Consider the following 20,296-nt stretch of genomic DNA (forward strand, 5'->3'; position numbering starts at 1 on the left):
TTTTTTACCTGTCTCAGTTTCTCTGTATCTGCTTGTGACATATTTACGGTATTCTGTGTATCAGTGACTCCTGAGGTTGGTATGGGACCAGGAAGATGGGAGACATTGGAAAACTGTTGGCTTTGAGAACTCATTGGAGAGTTAGAAGGTGCACTGAAACTCCCCTCTGATCCAGGTCTTGACTGATCAACAATATCATGAGAAACTTGACTTGTTCCAAAAGAGTCAGACTGAGATCTTGGAGTCATTGGAGGCTGGTCATAGGGATCACGAGTAGCAGATGGGGAGACTCGGGTAAACGTGTCTGAAAGACTAGGTCCTGGTGGCCTTGGTGTTTGAGAACATGCATCAGGTGGCCTTATCAATGGGCCAGAGAGAGCTGCTCCGCGAGTTTGTGCTGCTTGTAGGAAAGGATCCTGATTTGGCATTAGGACTGGTCTTGTCATTGAGGACCTAGGAAAACCCTCCGACATCCTTGGCCTTGGTGTTGCTGGTGGCTGAGAGTAAGGAACAGATATCCCAGGTCTTGGTGTTCCAGGAGGATGACCATATGGATCCGAATGCCTCTGATTAGTGGCAGATGTAACAAACAAGTCTGCCTGTGCAGATGGTCTTGGGGTTGGTGGCTGCTGACTATAAGGATCAATGGTGGTGGGCCGGGGAGTTCCAGGAGGTTGAGAGTAAGGATCTGGATTGGAGCGAGATGTTCCTGAGGGTTGGGAATAAGAATCTACAACAGGTCGCGGAGTTCCTGGGGGTTGGGAATATGGGTCCTGAGATGTTGGCCTTGATATGGTTCCAGGCTGGGAAAAAGCCCTTGAAGGATGGGCAAAAGATTCATTCATCGCCGGATGTGGGGTCAGAGGAGGCTGGCTATATGGGTCACTTGACTGGTTATGAGAAAAGTTATCTATAGGTCTTGGTGTCAAAGCAGGCCTCTCATAAGGATCAATAGACAATCGCCTTGGTTGTGACACTGATCCATAGGGATCCTGGGAAGACGGAGGGGGCTGCATTGGAGTCTTAAAAGGTCCAGGACCACTATCAAGAGGGGCAGGTGTCAACAAGGGTCGTGCATATGGGTCAGGTATCCGTTGTCTTTGAAATACATCTGCCCTAGGAGATGGTTTAGTAAAGTGATCATTGGTTCCAGCTGTTAGAGGACCCTTTGCAGTCTGTTCAGAAACTACAGGAGACCTAGGGAGGCCCAAGGGTTTGGGAAACTGATCTGTCATCACAGGTCTAGGTGTGTCTGGAGGCTTTGCATAGGGGTCAGTATTTGTTGTGGAGGAAGAACACAGATCTCTGACTGGGGATGGCCTGTTTGCTGTAGTGTCAGTCATCTGAGCAGGCCTAGACACTGAAGGCAGAGGGGTGCAGCTGTCTGCCGGTGCAGCAGAATTTCTTCTGGAAAAACTATGGCCCCCAGGAGCTGGTCTTGGGGTACCAACCATTTTCGCATAAGGATCCATGGGAGATGGCGGTCGGGAATGAGAAGATCCCGGTGAAAACACCTGTGGGGAGGCTGGCTGACAAGCCTGAGACTGTGGCAGCCCCTCCTGAATGGACACGCGGGACGGGGTTGCCGCAGGAGGAGGAGCCTGTGGTTTCACAAACACATCATCTGACGATGCAGAAGTGGGGGTGCTGGGTAGCTGCTTTGTAAACAGGTCTTTATGGAATGACTGTGCAGGAGACACATTTCCATTGCCGGGCTGGGGGGTCAAGGGGCTCTGCATCCCACTGCTGGGTGTGTCAGAGCCGGACTGGGCCAGGAGAGGCTGGGCTCCAAACTGCTGCTGCTGCTGCTGCTGCTGCTGCTGCTCATTCTTCACCTGTTCCAGTTTCTGAGTGGCTTCAATTTTAGCTTGCTGCTTACTCTTCTGACGCATTTGCTGTGAAACAAGAAAGAAAAAGCAATCACACAGTTAAGAAAAAGAACATGACGGTCAGGGGAGGGGAAAAAGCAATGGAAAATTAATTTGTTTGATGTTATCAGTCACTAGATTGTGCCAATATTAAGATTATAAATTCCTGAAGAGGAGATGTGACCTCAGCACACCTCATTCATGCCTGGGGCAATATACTATCTCTAATATTTCAATGAACTTCCCAAATCAACTTACATATAGTTTACTGAGAAAGGAAGCCTATTTTTTGTTTTTTAAAGATTTTAGTTATTTATTCATGAGAGATAGAGAGACACAGGCAGAGGGAGAAGCAGGCTCCACACAGGGAGCCCGACATGGGACTTGATCCTGGGTCTAAACTGCTGAGCCACCTGGGCTGCCCAGGAAGTCTATTTTTAATCTCATTTTTATATTCTCCTAAGAATTATCTTCCAAAATAATGACATAAACTGTTCTCAAAAAGTAAAAATGCAATTTAAAAGTAAATTATTTAAAAAAACAAAAGCCAAAAAACAACCACATACCTGTCTAAATTTCCATTCCTGTTCATGTTCTGATTCTCTTTGCTTTAATGGATCTTTAAAAAGGTCCGAATCAATGCGGGAACCAGGATCGATGCTATCTTGCTGTTGTTGCCTCTTCAGGGGATCATTTGACATCTGTACTTTATTAATGCGTAAAGCAGCTCTGTTATCCCTGGCTTTTTGCTTTGAAAAAAGGAGAAGAAAATTATCTTCCAGCAGATGTTAACATGTTTCAAGAAACAAAAATGAAGTAAAACTATGAAAAATTTTATAAGAAAAAGTTGGGTTAAATAGATGAAGAGCTGAAACAGTATCCTTTAGAGCTTCCAGACTCTCAAGTGAAAGCATCTGGACACTACCCCATCTCCTGTTTTTGATGCATGTCACCTCAAGTGGAGGACGGGTTTCCAACTCTCTGTCTGAACCAGACTAGAGAACCCAGAGGTAATCTATTTTCAACCCTAATCTTCACAGACACTTTAAAAATGAAAAAATTAACCTCTCCCCTAAATGAGAGAAAAGGAAAATATCAAATCTAAAATCTGGAATTTGAAGCTGAGCATTAAAGAAAACTGAGAAACACTAAAAATATCTTGTCGTTACCTTACTACTGTCAAGCTGAAACAAAACAAGGCATTAACACATCAAAAAAATTATTTTGCTTTACCCAAGCAATCATTATCTCTGACAATCTGTGCACCGAAGGCCACGTTGGAAAATAACCACATATATCTTTCAAAACAATAATGTCCATTTAATATGCTTTAAAATGGGAACAGGGATTTGGATCCAGCTGACAGTCTTAATTTGGCTCTTTGGGAGAAAATAATTTACCATCTAAACTGTGTGACTTATACAAAATATCCTGACAATTCTTCACAAAGTTCATGTTTCCAAAGCTCCTTAAAGGTGTCCAGATAGGTCTCTCTCAAGATTCGTAAGATTGCTCATTAATCTTAACACAGAATGAGCTTGTTGTGGAAGAAACTGAGGCACACTAAGGCAGCCTCAAAACTTAGCACTCTTTCACAGAGATGACAGATTTCTGAAGTGAAATGAATTAAACATCCTCCTAAAATAACTGATTTCAATCTTCAATATCCCAGCTCTATTAACTAGCTTATAAAAACACCATTTTACTTTAAGACATGATGAATTAGGAAATCACTATTAAAAACAAAGTTGTTTATTAGTTGTGCAAGTATTAATGTTTTCTTCAATGGACAATCTTTTTATTAACCTAAGACAATAAAAGGAAGGTTCAGGTATCGAGTTTAACAATATGATAGAAGAGGTTTGGTAAATACCACATAAGGCGCTCTTTCCTGTGAGCTTGCTTTTCTCCACAGCTTGGCGATCTGCTTCACTCTAGTAGTCCAGTCTGCAATAGAAAAGCATGGCGCACACCGTTTACGGAGCTGAGGTCAGGATGCATTGCCATGTGGCGCTGGCAGCTCAACTTAGTCTGGCTGTGTTTTCATAAAATGAATAGCCCTAAGTTATTTGTATAGCATGAAGTTCCAGGCACACAGTAAGCCAAATACTTGCTGAATGAAGTGTTGCCTCATTAACAATCTCACTTGTAGAGTGGGGAAACTTAAATCAAAGGGGCTAAGTAGCCAATATAAAGTGAACCCAAACTTCACTTCCCTCAACCATGTGAGATGTTATCAGAATCAAAGCTAAAAGTTCTATAAAACATCTCTATTCAAGAGAAATCTATCAATCTGACCAAAAGGAAGTAATCATAACTACAAAGAAGCATCTCACCAGCATTTGTGCACAACAAAGATATGGAAAACTAACAATTTCAAGCCATTTTTTTGAAATGCAGTGTCAGGACAGCAAACAAAATGAAATATGGGTAAAATCAACAATGATAAATATAGAAATGACTTAGCTCATTATAAAAAAGCCAATGAAAATGGCAATCAGGTGACATACCAACAGCCTTAATATGGTATTTCATGAGGTTCTAGATCATATAATAAAATTAAAGAAAATTACTTAAAAAAAATCATAGCTCTACTCTGAATTTACATTGACACAGTGACTTAATAGAACCAGATACGCTCATCTGTGAACAGCAAATAAAAGTGTGATAAAACAGTTATTTGAAGAGTATGTATATTCCTCTAACAGACAACCCTGTACCTAACCATTGATTCTTACTGTCGGATAAGGTAGCATTTATTTCTATACATAATGAATAGACTTCCATAAAAAGGCACCTGAAAAGACAGGTGTCATCTGTAAGAATTTCCATTTTGGGGTAACCCCCTAGTAATTTAAGAGCTACATGCTGACAGCAGTGAAACTACTCTGAGTATGAATGACGTCTCCCATCCTGGTCTGTCTTGCAAATGAATTCGCTATAATTAACCAATGTCTGCTTGCAAATATTCTATAAATGACCTTCCATTAATCCAAATAGTTCATCCTCTGCTTAATCAGAATTTTCAAAAATGGGGACGTCTGGGTGGCTCAGTGGTTGAGTGTCTGCACTCGGCTCAGGGCGTGATCCCGGGGTCCTGGAATCAAGTCCCACACATCGGGCTCCCCTTCAGGAGCCTGCTTCTCCCTCTGCCTATGTCTCTGCCTCACTGTGTCTCTCATGAATAAATACAATCTTTTTTTTTTTAATGGAATTTTCAAAAATGGTACCATTATACCAGCTGACTTTTTCAAATAGGTTAGACAGTTGAGGAGAAGGGGAAACGCTACTGAGTTAGCTTACTTGGAAACAATGCCTAGAATGAAGTCAGATTTAGCCTAACAATACTTTGGACTAAGTGTTTAGTTTCTGTCCTAGAAATCTTTTTTCTTTTCTTTTCTTTTTTTTTTTTTTTTTTTTTTGTAGAGTTCCACATGTAACAACACTGAGTTCCACATGTAGGAAGACTGCTAAGAGTTGGAAAATAGATTATTTCATTAACCAAAATGAATTTTTAGGAAATATGCAAATGGATACAGGGTCTAAGACTAAGAAAATCCAAGATGTTTCCAGTATTCTACAGAATCCAAAGTGACCGTTGATACATGGACTTTCTACTGCAGTTAACAAAAACAAATAACAAACAGGCATTACACATGCAGGGAAGTTGGTAACACAGCAACACTATATCTGTGAATTACCAGGGAATTCTTCCTTGAGGTTGGGGAAGTTAATGTTTGTGTAGAGAACCGGTGCTACCGTTGCCATTTCACCCAGAGCCTCTTCCTTCTCCCACTTCAGTGCACTTCTCTGGGCATTTGACATTGTATCATTCTCTCCTTCCACAGCGGGAGCTGAGGATGTCCAAGCACTATTAGCATCACTAGCCATTGGATTAAATGCTGGATTTTTATCCCTGGGAAATAATAAACAACTTTACATCATAAGCATAAAATTACTTTCTGAATACTATGGTTGAGTACAATTTCATTAAGACCTCTTCTTATTACAAAAGAGCTAAAATTTAGGTAATTTTTAGCAAAGATCCCAATATATGTAATATACAGTTATATAGTGCACAGCAACTTGAAACAGATTAATTAATATTTATATAAGAAAAATCAGCGTAACTTAAGTTTCCATGGAAAACGAAGGCTTTTAATACCTGGCATCAGTGTAAGGAGATTGTGCTATGGCAGAGAAAGTCCCCAATCCACTTCCAGGAGGCAAAGAATTATGTGGGAGATGAGGACTGGGTCCAATAAGGCCATTCATGAGTGGCATCCGGGAAAAAACATCTTTAAAGAAGAATACAATTCAGTTTGCATATTATTCATAAATAATAAAAAACAGCTTGTTTATAATATTTTAAAATAATTTCTAGCACTATTTGAAAGTAAGATTTTTATTTCGGTATTAAACTAAAATAATGTATGAAGTGTAACTTCTGGTTATAATATTTTGCAATATGGTCTGTACTTCTCTCTACTTCATCATAGTATATTGCAGATAGCACACATTTTAGAGTTTGACAGCCCTGAACTTGAAGCTTCATTTTTGCTACCTGTTAGGAGAGTCAAACTAGTTTTTTTTTTGAGTCAAACTATTTCTATACATAATGAACAAACTATTTCTATTCATAATACATGAAGATATTCCATAATATTATTGATACAATGTACGTGGAGCTCTCAGCACAGTGCCTGCCATGCAGTGAGCTACCGAGTACATTAGCTCCACCAAAAGAATGACTCTCACAGCAAATGCTGGTACATTTTATCAAATATTCTTTCTCTTCTTCATTCAAAATTTACAAACAGATGGTTCTTTATATTTTACTCTTGTTGATGTTAATACAAAAAAGCCATCCATGATTCTTTTGTGTTCTAAAACTGTGGTATGTGTTCTAAAATTGTTAGGAACAAGCAATATTTCATCTATCATTATCAAATAGACGGTTATTGTTAAAACTACATACATTTTGTTTTGGGCTTCGTTTTCATTACTGTGCTTGCCATTTCAGCCCCCAAACACATTTTAACTCTCATTCCAGCTTATTCACAAGCTTTCAAATACCTGATCGTCTTCTTCCTAAACAGCCATGTGGCACACTATAATAAGACCACCTTGGTTTTCCCCTAACTCTCCTCAAGCACATAAGTCCAACCTTGGTTATTATGATCCCCTACTGGTCTGAACTACTAAGGAATAGCCAACTCCCCTTATCTGCACAATTTTCTGTATCTTCAAAAACCTCCTCCAACTTAGAGACATAACATGATGTAATAAATACATGGCATCTGTTGCAACACCCAGAACAACAACAATTACACAAATGGAAATACAGTTATCAGGTTGGCTGATACAGGCCATATTGGTATAATGACAGAGATCTCCTAACAATGACTTTGCCATGCCATTAGGAAAAAGAATAATAACTGGGAGCAGCAGCAGTGTCTCCCCTATATGTTTTACACTGCATGATGTCCTATCACCTAAGCCAGATCCTTTGACTGGAAAAGTTCTGAGTATACAGAGCTTCAGCTCTTGTGTGAGGATATTGAGCCTGAGGGTTTGCAGGATTTTGTCTCAAGGACGTCCTAAGAGCTATCTGATTTCAAATTAGGGCTTATTCTACTACATAGAAGAGCTGGGCCCACTGGATCAGAACGAACCGTGACAAGTGTCTCAGGACATCTATGTTCACTTCAAGGATGAGATTAAGTAGCAACATTTCTGCTTTTATTCCAAGTAGAATGTTACCTCGATTTTCGATTTCAATGAAAAGTAGAGCCCATTAAGGAATATGAGATTTGACTGAAAAATGTCAAATATATTTCATGTAATTAAGATAAACAAAAGCTGTCATTACCAATAGGTAATGACCATGTGATCCATATCAGCACCATCTTAACCAAACACGACCATATCAAAACCTTTCATAATAATAGCTTATTAAGCACTTCACTTTATGCCAACCACTGTTCTGGAAGCTATATGTATATTAACACTTTGATCCTTGCAACAATCTGGGAAATGGTTTATTATATGTAGCTCCTTTGAATCAAAGACTCAGAGGAGGGCAGCCCTGGTGGCTCAGCAGTTTAGCGCTGCCTTCAGTCCAGGGCATGATCCTGGAGACCCGGGATCGAGTCCCATGTCAGGCTCCCTGCATGGAGACTGCTTCTCCCTCTCTCTGCCTGTGTCTCTCCCTCTCTCTCTCTCTCTCTCTCTCTCTCTCTCTCTGTGTGTGTGTCTCTCATGAATAAGTAAAAAATCTTTAAGAAAAAAAAAAGATTCAGGGATTAAATAATTTGTGGAAGGGCACAGAAGTAAATGTAAAGCACTTTTCTCTTATTACTATTTTAATTAAGAAGGGGTGTCTCTTTCTCGTCTACCATTCCACCTCAACCTGATGATACCAGTTTATAAAAGTCATCTTTTTCAAGGCATGATCATGGTAGTAACAGAAAATTTACTCCACTTAAACCTTCTGCTAAAGTGACTTTAAGTTACTGTATCTCAATCTTCTTAGAAATGTCCCATCCCCACTTTCTGACACTGTATTACTGTGCTGATGTTCCATTCTGGCATCCATCCTTGACCACTCCTACTGAAGTTACTCTATTAAAGACTACCAATAATCTTACTGCCCAGTAAAACATCTTTCACACATGCATCCTACATGTCCTTGTAACCTATCTCTAACAATCCTCATCTCTAAGATCCTATGCGTCTTACTCAGTCTCCATCACTTTTTTTTTTCACTTTCACCAAACCCTTAAAAAAGGAAAAAGGAATATATAATTGGATACCTAATATAAACCGGATGTGTGAAGCACGTAACTCATCACATTTATTAAAGAGTTCTTCAAGATTCTGTACTCTACTGTGCTCTCTTAAGAAATCTCACCCTTCCCATAGTGTCACTCCACATGCAATTCCTAAAGTTTCACCTATATATATTCCTAAAGTCTCACAGGCAGACTTCTAGCTCTAAGTCAGAACAATGTGCATGTCCCATTTTTTTTTTAAGATTTTATTTATTCATGAGAAAGAGACAGACAGACACAGGCAGAGGGAGAAGCAGGCTCCGTGCAGGGAGCCCGACATGGGACTCAATCCCAGGTGTCCAGGATCAGGACGTGGACTGAAGGTGGCGCTAAACTACTGAGCCATGCAGGTTGCCCGCAGGTCCCATTTCTAACTAACAATGGTCTAAAACTAAATGTTATACCTCCACTACCCTCCAACACACACACGCACAGACTTCTGTTCTGTGTTTCTGGTTTTTAGCCTGATTACCTGTAGGCAAGCCTGACTCTAATTCAGTTTGTTTCCCACTTTTCCTTGTACCTTACATGCATTCAGTAGCAGAGTTCTACCTCTTTTGACATTGCTGTCTCTCATAGCCATTGCTTCTTCCACCTTGTATTGCAGATCTATTTACAGGGAACCCAATTTCACTTAGTCCCAACCACAGGACCATCATTAGTACAACCCCTGTTGTCTCAAATTCATTTCCAACACTGACAGCAGAGCCACCTTGCCAAAATTTGTAACCCATCAGGTTATTTCACTGGTGTGAGATCTTGGATGGCTCTAAGCAACCTGCAGAAGAAAAGGCCAACAGCCACTGCCTATTTTCACAACTATCTACATACAAACTAGACTCAATGGGCATTTTCTACTTTGACTCCTGAAACCTACCGACTTAGTTTCCTCCTTTGCTCTGGAAAATGTTTAAGTTGCCATAACTGAAGATCTTTGTGTCACTGCATGTGTGACGTTATCATGCTTTGTCCTTAAGTGAGAATTATTAGGACTTGAAATCTTAATGACTTTTAAGGATCTACTTGAATCATGGTCTACTATGATACATAACTAGCTGTATGCCTACAGCTAGTCTACAATCTAGGAAGAAGTCTACAATCCTAGGATCACAACCTCCTCTGGGTAGGCAGTCTCACTCATCTTTGTATTACACCTAACAAAAGCATCCCCTTTAAAAAAAAAAAAATCCCCTTAAAACCTTTCAAAAATGAGTCTATACTGTGAAAGGATTTAAATAATGACAGTAAGCTCATTTATTAAAAAATACATCTTGGGGTGCCTGGTGGGTGCAGTCAATTGAGCCTCTGACTATAGATTTTGATTAGGGTCCTGATCTCAGGGTCAAGAGATGGAGCCCTGCATCAGGCTCTGTACTGGGTGTGGAATCTGCCTTTCTTTCTCTCCCCTCCCCATCTTATTCACTCTCTAAAATAAATAAATAAATCTTTTTAAAAAAATGCATCTTAAAAACAAAACAAAACAAAAAAAGCATCTTTGGGTGCCTGAGTGGCTCAGTCAGTTAAGCATCCAGTTCTTGACTTCAGCTCAGATCATGATCTCAGGGTTGTGAGACTGAGCCCCACGTTCTACACTGGGTGTGGAGGCTGCTTAAGATTCTCTGTCTGCTCCTCCCTCATGTGCTCTCTCTCTCTCTCAAAAACAATCCATCTTAAACTGATATGATTTCTAAAATACGTATTTTCTATTTCAGAAAACATGGAGATAGGGTTTTTTTTTAAATATATTAAGAGGAAAAATACTGAAGTGTTGCATTCTTAATCATTAAGAGAGCATATGAGAACAATTAAGATAAGAAGCACTTATGATGAGTCTATTTCATCCAAATGTAAATCACATGTTTAGTCTAACAAAAATTAAGGTAAATTTATGTTTAGAGGCTAAACTGGCAGTAACTATTTTAATTATGTATATTATGACATATTTCATCTATACACAAAATTAGTAGTAAAGATAACATTATTTACATTTCAGCACTTCTACAAAAACAGTGTAAGGGTTTATAAAAGTAATCATTAAATTACTTAATTCAGTATATCATCATGAAGCAGTGATGACAGGATATAGAGAAATGACCCTATGCTCAAATCACCAAAGATCTATACCACCCCACAGGATTCCACTCCCCCAGCCCTCCCATGGGAGATTCCCACACCTGTGGTGCTGTCTCCTCACCTATCTCCACACATTTTAAATCTAGGTTATCCAATTTCAGCTCTCCAGAAGAGAGAGCTTAATGGAGAAATTAAAGCCTTAAAATTATTTTATCTGGCAACTAGTTACCAGCAGGTAGGGGAAAACTGATCAAAGTATACAGATTTCTACAAAATTAGAGATTTGAAGTTCATTTGGAGAAAGATCAGGGATTTACTCTGGAAGGATGTGCTGAGCACACACTCCATGGCAGAGGATACAGTGATGGGGATGGAATGAACCTAGCCATCCAGGAGCTTACAATCTAAAGAGGAAACTGTAACTACCCAAACAGACATCTATATTTGTGCCACCCACCACAATGGAAAGACGGGGCTGGGTATACAGGTGGTGATCTACTAATCATTCAGGAAAGGACAGTGAAGCTGAGACTGGGCACTTAGGTTGGGGCGGTATTCTCCAAACACGTGTGCAGGAAAGGCTGAATGAAAGGGAGCCAGACTGGTGAAGGGTAGTGGGCAGGCATTGTTCTCTCCACTGCCAGGGAAATGAGGCAAAAGAACTCTGGCCACAAAGTGGATCACAGACGACTGGAGAATTTCAGGGAGGTAGGTCAGTGGCTGAGATAAATCAAATTAGGATTGTTCTATTGCCACAAAAGAGGGTTTTCTCCCATCAGTTTGTATACATTGTTTCTAAGGGACAAGGCTGACTTGCTTTAGCGAAGGCACATACACTGCACAAGCGTACTTACGAAACTTTTCTAGAGGTGACATACCCTGACTGTGCATGGGCAGTAGCTGTGGCGTTGGGGGTGGGGGCGGCTGTGTGGCTGTAGGACTGAGCACAGCTGTGAACAAGTCTTCAACATCCTTCCCTCCAAGCTCTGTGGGGCAAAAGTACAGTGATAGTAAGAATAAAACAAAATACTAGGAAAGCCAAAGATTATGGAATGCCATTTTTATAAACTCGAAATATAGAACACAAATACCTGGAATTTTATATAACTTTCCAAGAATTGCTCCTAGGATAAAATAAAGAAACACAAGTATTAACTACCATTTCAACGTACTGACACAAAATAGCATTTGACACAGAAATGATCAGAAGAGAAGTTAAATTATAAAGAAGCATGCAGAAATCTTTGAAACTCATATTTACTCATGTCTTTTAGAAAGCCTAGATGTAGGGCAAATATTTTACCATCTGTGACCATTTTGTCTAGCTCGGGACTGAGGATTCCATCTAGCTGCTCTTCACTTAATGGTCGTGAACTCGGATTGACACTTGACTGAGGCAAAGACGATGGATCATCGGTGACAGGACCAATATCTATTCCAGCTATAGGAGCAAAGTAAAGAGACTAAAAGTGAATTCTGAATATTTACGTAAAATGTATCACACTATTTACCTGCATTAATATACAACATGATTAAAATAGGACAATGAAAAGTATGTAATTCTAAATTAATCATGGTTCTTATATCAATTTGAATAGTTAATGAGTAAAAATCAGGGACAATATATTTGTAAACTTAGGTGCCACTTAAAATTATATTTTAATCCGAGTAAATACATTTCCTAAGGAATAGAAGAACACACCTGCTTCTAAACCCCCACAAACAAATAAGCACTACATCATTAATATGATAATCTACAAGATTCAATATACAGTATTCAATATATAATGGAAAATAGTGGTTTCAAATGTATAGCTCAGCTATTTTTGTAGTATGTGACACAAGAGGGATAGACTTCCACATAAATTAATGAAACGCTCTAAAATTCTCAATATTTAGTAAACATTATCCTGTGAATAATTTCAACTACAGATCATATTTTGGAAATATTCTGTAGTAACAAAACAAGATACAGATTACGTTTATAATATAACATGGTTTATTTCATACAAATTGGTTTTTAGGCAAAAATCACATTTAAAAGTGATCTCTTATCTACTTTATCATGCTCTCTCAATATTACTATTAAAAAGTAAAAGAGTCTGCCCTTACACGATCTTATATTAGGAACTAACTCTATAACATTTGGGTAATATTATAAATTACATATTAAGAAGAATAAAACCATTCATTAAAAAAAAGAAAGAGAGAGAGAACTACTAATAAAGTCATCCAAAGCACAGCACAGTTGTACCATGCTTTAGCTGCACGCACAAAGGGAAAAGCAAGTATGGATTAGTGACAAATTAGCACTCTAACAATATGCATGCACCTACAGGATGTTTCAGCTGAAATCACTATAAAAAAGACTACTTCTAGTCAGCCATCATCCATTGCTCAGTTTCTTACCAAATGGAAAAGGTGAGCTCTCAACCTGGAAAGTGCATAAATCAAGACCTACAAGACCCAAACCAAATAAAATGGATGATTACCACAGGAGCGGGAAGTGAGGGGCAATGCAAACAAAAGAAGAAACAAGACACAGCAAGACTGTCAGGGTGACAAGCCTTGCCTTAAGTTTGATGCAATTAGAAAGACAACAGAAATTAACTTGCTATTTCCTCTCCTAAAGCAGAAAAGCTGAGGTAGATCAAATAAAATGATGAGTTCTTTGACAAAGCCAAAACAAACTTTCTTTCAGTTTCAGAGAAAAGACTAAACTTGTTCCACACACACATATACCTCTCATCGCATCATAAAAACAGACACCAGACAAATATAGACATATATACCTGAATGATCAACTGATTTTGCAAGGTCATCTGAAATTATTCCAAGAATGTCATCATCTGTGTTTAAGACTTCAGAAATATCAGCTAAGGGATCATCAGTCGTACCTAAGCATAGCAAGTATATTTTTAAAGTCTCAATATTGTCCTAGACATTAAGTTCTAAAACACGCCCACTCATTCAACCATTCACTAAACATCCAGACTACAGCAGGTGCTGAGTTAAGTGCTAGAATCCTAAATTAAGATTATTACTTCTCAAATAAGGAATTTTTCAAAGAAAATATATACCGATGTTTTGAAAAACTAAACATTAAAAATTAAGACTATTTTTTGCTTTGTGACTATTAATAAAATAAAATTTAAAATAGAGATCAATAAGAGAAATAAAGGCAATAAAAGTGAAATAGAATGCTATAAGAAACCAAAAAAAAAAAAATGCATTAAGAAAGTGGCATCTCTAAAAGTGACATCTAGAAAATAAAACACAGAAGATAAATATCAAAGTCAAAGGCATTATTTAGAAATTCCTTGTAAAGTATATAGTAGGTACTATCTAGTTAGATGCCTACTTCCAACTTTGATCTTAATATCAATTATTCACTTATTTATTAAAAAATATATTTCGGTACCCACAGAATTATGTCTATGGATTATGTTAACAGGCATTGTTCCAGCCCACTAGGAATTCAGAATAAACAAAACAAAGTGCATGCCTACTTTGCTTACTGTTTCAGAGGGAGTTAGCAAATAAATGACAGCAGTATAAGCCTATAAAGATAACAGTAAGGACAAAGGATTAAGAATAAGATGTGGAGATGATAAAGTATTAGATAAAGTGGTCAGGGAAGATCTTTTGAAGGATGTGACCAAGGACAAATGTAAATGAAGTAAGGGAGTAATATGCATAAAGATGGAGAGAACACTCCACGCAAAGGGAAAAGCAGATGGAAAAGGTTTTTTGCCAAGTATGGCAAGTGTGGTTGACTATATTAATGAAGGGAAGGAGTGGTAGGAAATAAAAGGTAACTAAGTGAGATTACGTATGGTTTTATAAGTCATGGTGAAGACTGAGCTTCACTCTGAAATAGCAGAATGGGAACTTGTTAGAAGGTTGATGGCTAGAAGGGGATTTGAGTGATATTTTAAAGGGAAAGCAGTGGCTCCCGTGTGTAGAAAAGACTGGGGGAGGTGGGTGTGGGAAGTGTTGGCAGCACGGGGTGGGGGTGGGGGGGCAGGCGGTGGAGGGGGGGGCTGGACTGGTCCAGAGGCAGCTGCTGTAGTCTAAGTGAGAAGTGGGGACAGCAGGCACTCCAGAGCAGGAGGGAGAGTGGAGATAAGACATGGTTAACTTTAGGATACAGTTTGAAGGCAGAGACAAATTTGTGGATGTATCCGGTGTGCAGTGTAAGATAATAAAGAATTAAGGAGGACTCCAAAGTTGGTTTCTGGACTTACAATAAGACAATAGGCTAGCTTTAATATAGTATATTAGTCATTTAGGTTAAGAACATCTGCACTTTTTAACCATGTCAACTGTGTTTTTACTTTGAAAGGGGGGAAAGGGACACAAAATACTTCTAAGATCCTAGATCAAAATTCCCTATAAGACACAGTCTTGTCCCACTAAACACATACTTCTCAAACAGAATTCATACATAAGTTAATAATTTTTCAAACCAAACACGAAAGTAAATGCCTAAATATTTGTAAAGTTTTTAGAGAAATAAAATTACTTTAATAGTGTATTCTCTTGACACCTGAAGGAAAAATATTCTGAATTCTTTCAGGGATCGCGTGTATGTGTGTATTAAAGAACAGAACTCTACTACATAAATTACGACATTTTTTTCAAACACCATGTTTTAAAAGTTCACCCCTACTTAAAGAAAGGGATTTTTCTATCTTCTTACCAACAAATCATTAGAACTGATGTGATGGACTGTACTGAATGACATACAAGCTCCTACTTCTAAGTTTCTGTTAGAAAGGCCAGGGTCTGGGATGCCTGGGTGGCTCAGTGGTTGAGCGTCTGCCTTTGGCTCAGGGCATGATCCTGGAGTCCTGGGATCGAGTCCCACATCGGGCTCCCTGCATGGAGTCTGCTTCTCCTCTCTCTGCCTGTGTCTCTGCCTCTCTCATGAATAAATAAATAAAATCAAGAAAGGAAGGAAGGAAGGAAGGAAGGAAGGAAGGAAGGAAGGGAAAGGATAGGAAGGAAGGAATGAAGGAAGGAAGGAAGGAAGGAAGGCCGGAAGGAAGGAGGAAGAGTAGTAAGAGAAGGAAGAAAGAAAGCAAACCTCGACCTCCCTCACTAACAGCACACCCTCCCTCCCTCCCGACAGCCCTCCCACCCTCCCTCCCTCCAACCTCACGACCCTCTCCGCACCGCCCCCTCCCCCTCTCCTACATCCCTCTCCTCCCTCGCCTCTCCTCTCCTCCCTCTCCTCCCCCCTCCCTTCCCTCCCTCCCTCCCTCCCTCCATCCCTCCCTCCGCCCGCACCGAACTACAGAACGGAAAGAAAAGAAAGAAAAGAAAGGCCGGCCGGCCGGCCAGCCAGGGTCCTTCAGCGGCAGGCATTGTCCCATTTAGTCTGGGTTTGGGGACGGGTGCTATTCTAGTCCTCCACATTCTAGCTTATCACTGAACCATTCTCAGTATTTTGTGAACTTATCGATGTTTTTTCCTGCCACAATATGCCTTCTGTCCAACTTCAGTTCTCTTCCTCATAAAAGCTTAAGTGCACTAAGTTAACTAGAGTTCTAGTTAAGTTTTTAAATAGCTAGTCAAAATTTTCCCAGTAAGATACCCTTCACAGTAAGATACTCTTGGAAGGATCCACAAGTCTTTCACTATATATTAACAATATATTGACATGGACAAGAGCAGGTAAGCACTTAAAACAACAGAATGCAAGTAAAAGTAAAATGATCTGTTCAGATAAACAAAAAACATGGCCTTTAGATCAGTGCTTTAACTTCCCCATTGCTAACAATAAGAAAGACTGGACATCTCCTATGTGTAAAAGAGGGAGTAAAACTACCAATTATTTCAAGAAGTTAAAATAAAAGCCTATATATCAATCCAGGATAATGCCAAGTTAATGGAGCTGTAATATATCAAAAGTTATCTCTCAATAAATGGTCCCTTTAAGATTATTTTTCCAAACTGAGTTTATAAAATTAACGGAGTAAAAAAAATGTCATCAATGGCAAAAAGGAAGCTTGTCAGATTACATTAACTTATAGTGAGATTAAAACCTAGAAGTGGGGAAGAAACTCTGTGATCACAACTCATACATACTGAACTAGTTAAACTCGAGAGCCTTGTTGACATTAATATTACTTTATAAATATAAGTTCTCATGCTTTTGCCTGCCTCTAAATCGTCCCCTTACTCACTATATCTAGGGCAGTGGTTCCCAACCAGGGTCAGTTTTGCAGGGGAGTCCAGTATCTGGAGACAGTTATGATCATCACAAAATAAGGACAGATATGCTGCACCACAGGGCCTCTTTCCAACAAAGACCTACCTGGCCCAAACTATCAGTAGTAAGAAATTGATCTAACATAACCTATTTCATTATGTTAACATAGTCTGTCAGCCAGTCCTCAGCCACAGCATTTTTTCCCTTTCTTTTGAATTTCTTTAGGTTATGTAATTAACAAAAATCTCACTTAAATCGAAGATTATTACACTTATTATTTACCGACTATGGTGAAATTATACCCCCTTACATTATCCTTTGCACATTCTAACACTGAACGTTCTCCTTTGCAACTCTTGATTATGGTGATAGTTACACAGGTATAATCTTTTTTTGCCAAATATTATCTACCTGTCCACTTCAAGTAGCTGCATTTACTGAATGCATATTATACTTTAATGAGGTCAACTTTTAAAATGCATAGGAGACCAAACTAAAGCATTTCAAAAGGTTTAATTACAAGGAATACAAATGTCATTATGATCAAAAACGCATCTGTAAATTATTCCACATACCGTGAGGTCCAGGTTTTGCTGGAGTTGAGGATGAACTAAGTAGTGGATCTAAGGAAGGATCCAAGAAATTTGTGTTCATGTTTGTTTTATATGAAAGGTGAGCTGTATCTTCTGATAGATTATCTAAACTTAGCTTGTTTTGTCTACTTGTATCTAGAAGATCTTTTCCAAAGAAAGCTTCCTAGATAAAGATAAGCACATATGAAAATGATTGATTTCGTTATAAAATTCTAAAACGTTAACAGGTAATTCTGCCATTTTTGACAAGACGGCAGAAATAACACAAAAACTCGGTATTCAAGAATACAGAAATTGAATATAGAAATATATGTATAATATAGAAATAACCTGTCATTTGTTTTTTTTTCTGTCATTTGTTTTATACAAATATTCCCTTATTTAGAAGATTTTTTTTGTAGTTTTACTAGAGACAAATAAAATAATGTAAATAAAGCCACACAATTATGTCAAATGTGTTTCTAGAAACTGCAATAATCCAGTAATTCCAGGCAATTAAGCTATAATTAAATTTAAAAATTGATAAATTTATAATACTCTTGGCACCTTAATTTGTATTATAAGAAAAATTAAAGCTCCATGAATATTAATATTTATAGATTACTTGCAGAGAATAGCACAAGGGTTTGATCTACAGCTTTAATATTTACATACTTCAGGTAGATTTAGTAACCTCATATTGATTCACATAACCACATTAAAGACTTAACATGCTATAAATCCTTTTTTTTTTTTACATGCTATAAATCTGAAAGTGGGTTTTTATAGTCATTTGAACCATATTATGTACACAAAATTTACTACTATTAAAGGCTTTGGGCTTTTAATTCACTTACTCATATTAACATTTCTCCATTTCAATATACTTCCTCTACCTGGAGACCTGAGACCCATGTTTCAAGCTGAGTTCCTTACAACTGGAGGATCTCTCCAAAACTTCTCAAGGATCAATTAGGAGGACAAAAAGAAGCCCTTGGGAGCACACTCTCTCCTCCCCACCCCAGCAATCTCACTTCAACCCAACAATCCTGTACAGTAGTCTGTCTGGGAAAAAAGGATCCTTTATAGAGGACGATTTTGCAGAAACTGAACATTTAACACACTCTCATCAAAGATACATACACAGAAAAGGTTCACTGCACCATTTTTTATAATACCAACAGAGAAAGCAGCTTCAATGTCTGTCAAAAGGCATTATGACTAAACAAATTATTGACACCCAAACTATAAAACACATCAATTTTTTAAAAGGATGTAGAGCTATGCTGTCAAAGAAAAGCTCTAAAATACATCAAAAGAAAGCGAGTTGAGTGATATGTCCAGCAAAACATCAGATACATCAAATAAAAACTACTCTCACTATGCAAAAATAATTAAACAAGTTCTGAAAGGATAAATACCAAACTGCTAACAATGCTAACTTCTGCAAAGGGATAGAGAAAGAGGTATGTGAAGTCCAGTAGGTTTGAAATGTTCACATTTTTTAAATGAACCAGCTGTTTCACTATGAAAAAGAAATGTGAAAACCAGGAAAGTTAGTGCACTGGGTAGGGGATGGTCTGTTTCTCACAAGAGTGATGCTTTTATCATGAGGAAACATACTGAATAGCAGAGCATCTCAGAACTTCAGGTATCATTTATTTCATGCCTTTGGTATAAATCTGAGACTATGATTAGCAAGAATTTTTTTCTTTAAATGGCTCATGAAGACTTCAGTGCTATTTATCAGAAAGTAATATTCTTATTAACTTGATGGCTTTTTATTAACTTTATAAAAAGGAAAGGCTCCACATGGTTTCTAATTTGATAATGTGACTCCCAGAATGAACTGGAAATTTTAAATGTACTAACAGGGTTCCCTAAGGTCACATAGCAGCACTAGGTCTTAGGAGACCACATAAATATTTCTACAGGGTAGATTAATTACTTATAGTTTATCTCGACACTGTTGAGATTAATAAAAACTGGAAAATGCCTAGTGAATTCCTGTGGGTTTTCATCACTATATATTTCCTCAATCAATGGGGGAAATACAACTGCTACCACCAGATGTCCAAGTAATAGCACCATTACAAAGGTTTTCTTCATATCCCCCTGCCTGAAGAAAGGTATTACTGATGTACACCAGAGGAAACAATCCAGCTCAACACATTAAGATTATAGCAGTAATTAGGAAATCAGACCCATTACTTTTAAAGGCTCTTTTTCAAAGTATGAAATAGTTATCGTATGTTCATAAACAGCTAAAGAAGGCTTTAGATCAATAGGATCAATAGGAGCAGAAGCATGTTATCTATTAAATATTCTCAAGAAAGGATTATTTAAAGGAAGGGGAAGGGGATGAGAAGAAACAAAAAGGAAGTGATGAAAGATAATCTAAACAAGGGGGGGCCCTATCTCTCAACTCATTAACTATTACATGTTTGAAAAAAAAAAAAAAGGTACACAGTTAAGATGAATGGGTATCTGAAGGGAATCCAGGGAAAATAAAATATTTATTAAAGATAGACAACATGTATGACACTAGTTAAGTCCTTCACATACATAGTTCCTATTTAATCTCTCAACATTTCCAGGATGCACAGATGGTGAACAGAACGAGATCACATTGCTAACTGGGAGCAGAGTGGTATTCAGACCAGGACTCCAACCTTGAAGGCTCACTGCTCTGAAGGTATCAGTTGTCTAATAAAAACTTACACTCATATACAT

General features: G+C 38.3%; 1 protein-coding gene across 1 annotated transcript in view; it reads right to left on the reverse strand.

The window, feature by feature from the left end:
* The window catches only part of KMT2C (lysine methyltransferase 2C), a 283,967-nt gene that overhangs the window by 42,837 nt on the left and 220,834 nt on the right, over window positions 1–20,296 (reverse strand). Inside the window, 11 exon segments of the mRNA XM_038559782.1 lie at window positions 9–1,895; window positions 2,435–2,617; window positions 3,742–3,815; window positions 5,570–5,784; window positions 6,034–6,166; window positions 11,653–11,760; window positions 11,866–11,898; window positions 12,078–12,215; window positions 13,184–13,231; window positions 13,567–13,671; window positions 17,567–17,747. Coding sequence (XP_038415710.1) covers window positions 9–1,895; window positions 2,435–2,617; window positions 3,742–3,815; window positions 5,570–5,784; window positions 6,034–6,166; window positions 11,653–11,760; window positions 11,866–11,898; window positions 12,078–12,215; window positions 13,184–13,231; window positions 13,567–13,671; window positions 17,567–17,747 — 3,105 coding nt within the window.

The sequence above is a fragment of the Canis lupus genome, chromosome 16 (genome assembly GCF_011100685.1).
Source record: "Canis lupus familiaris isolate Mischka breed German Shepherd chromosome 16, alternate assembly UU_Cfam_GSD_1.0, whole genome shotgun sequence".
Classification (NCBI taxonomy): Eukaryota; Metazoa; Chordata; class Mammalia; order Carnivora; family Canidae; genus Canis; species Canis lupus.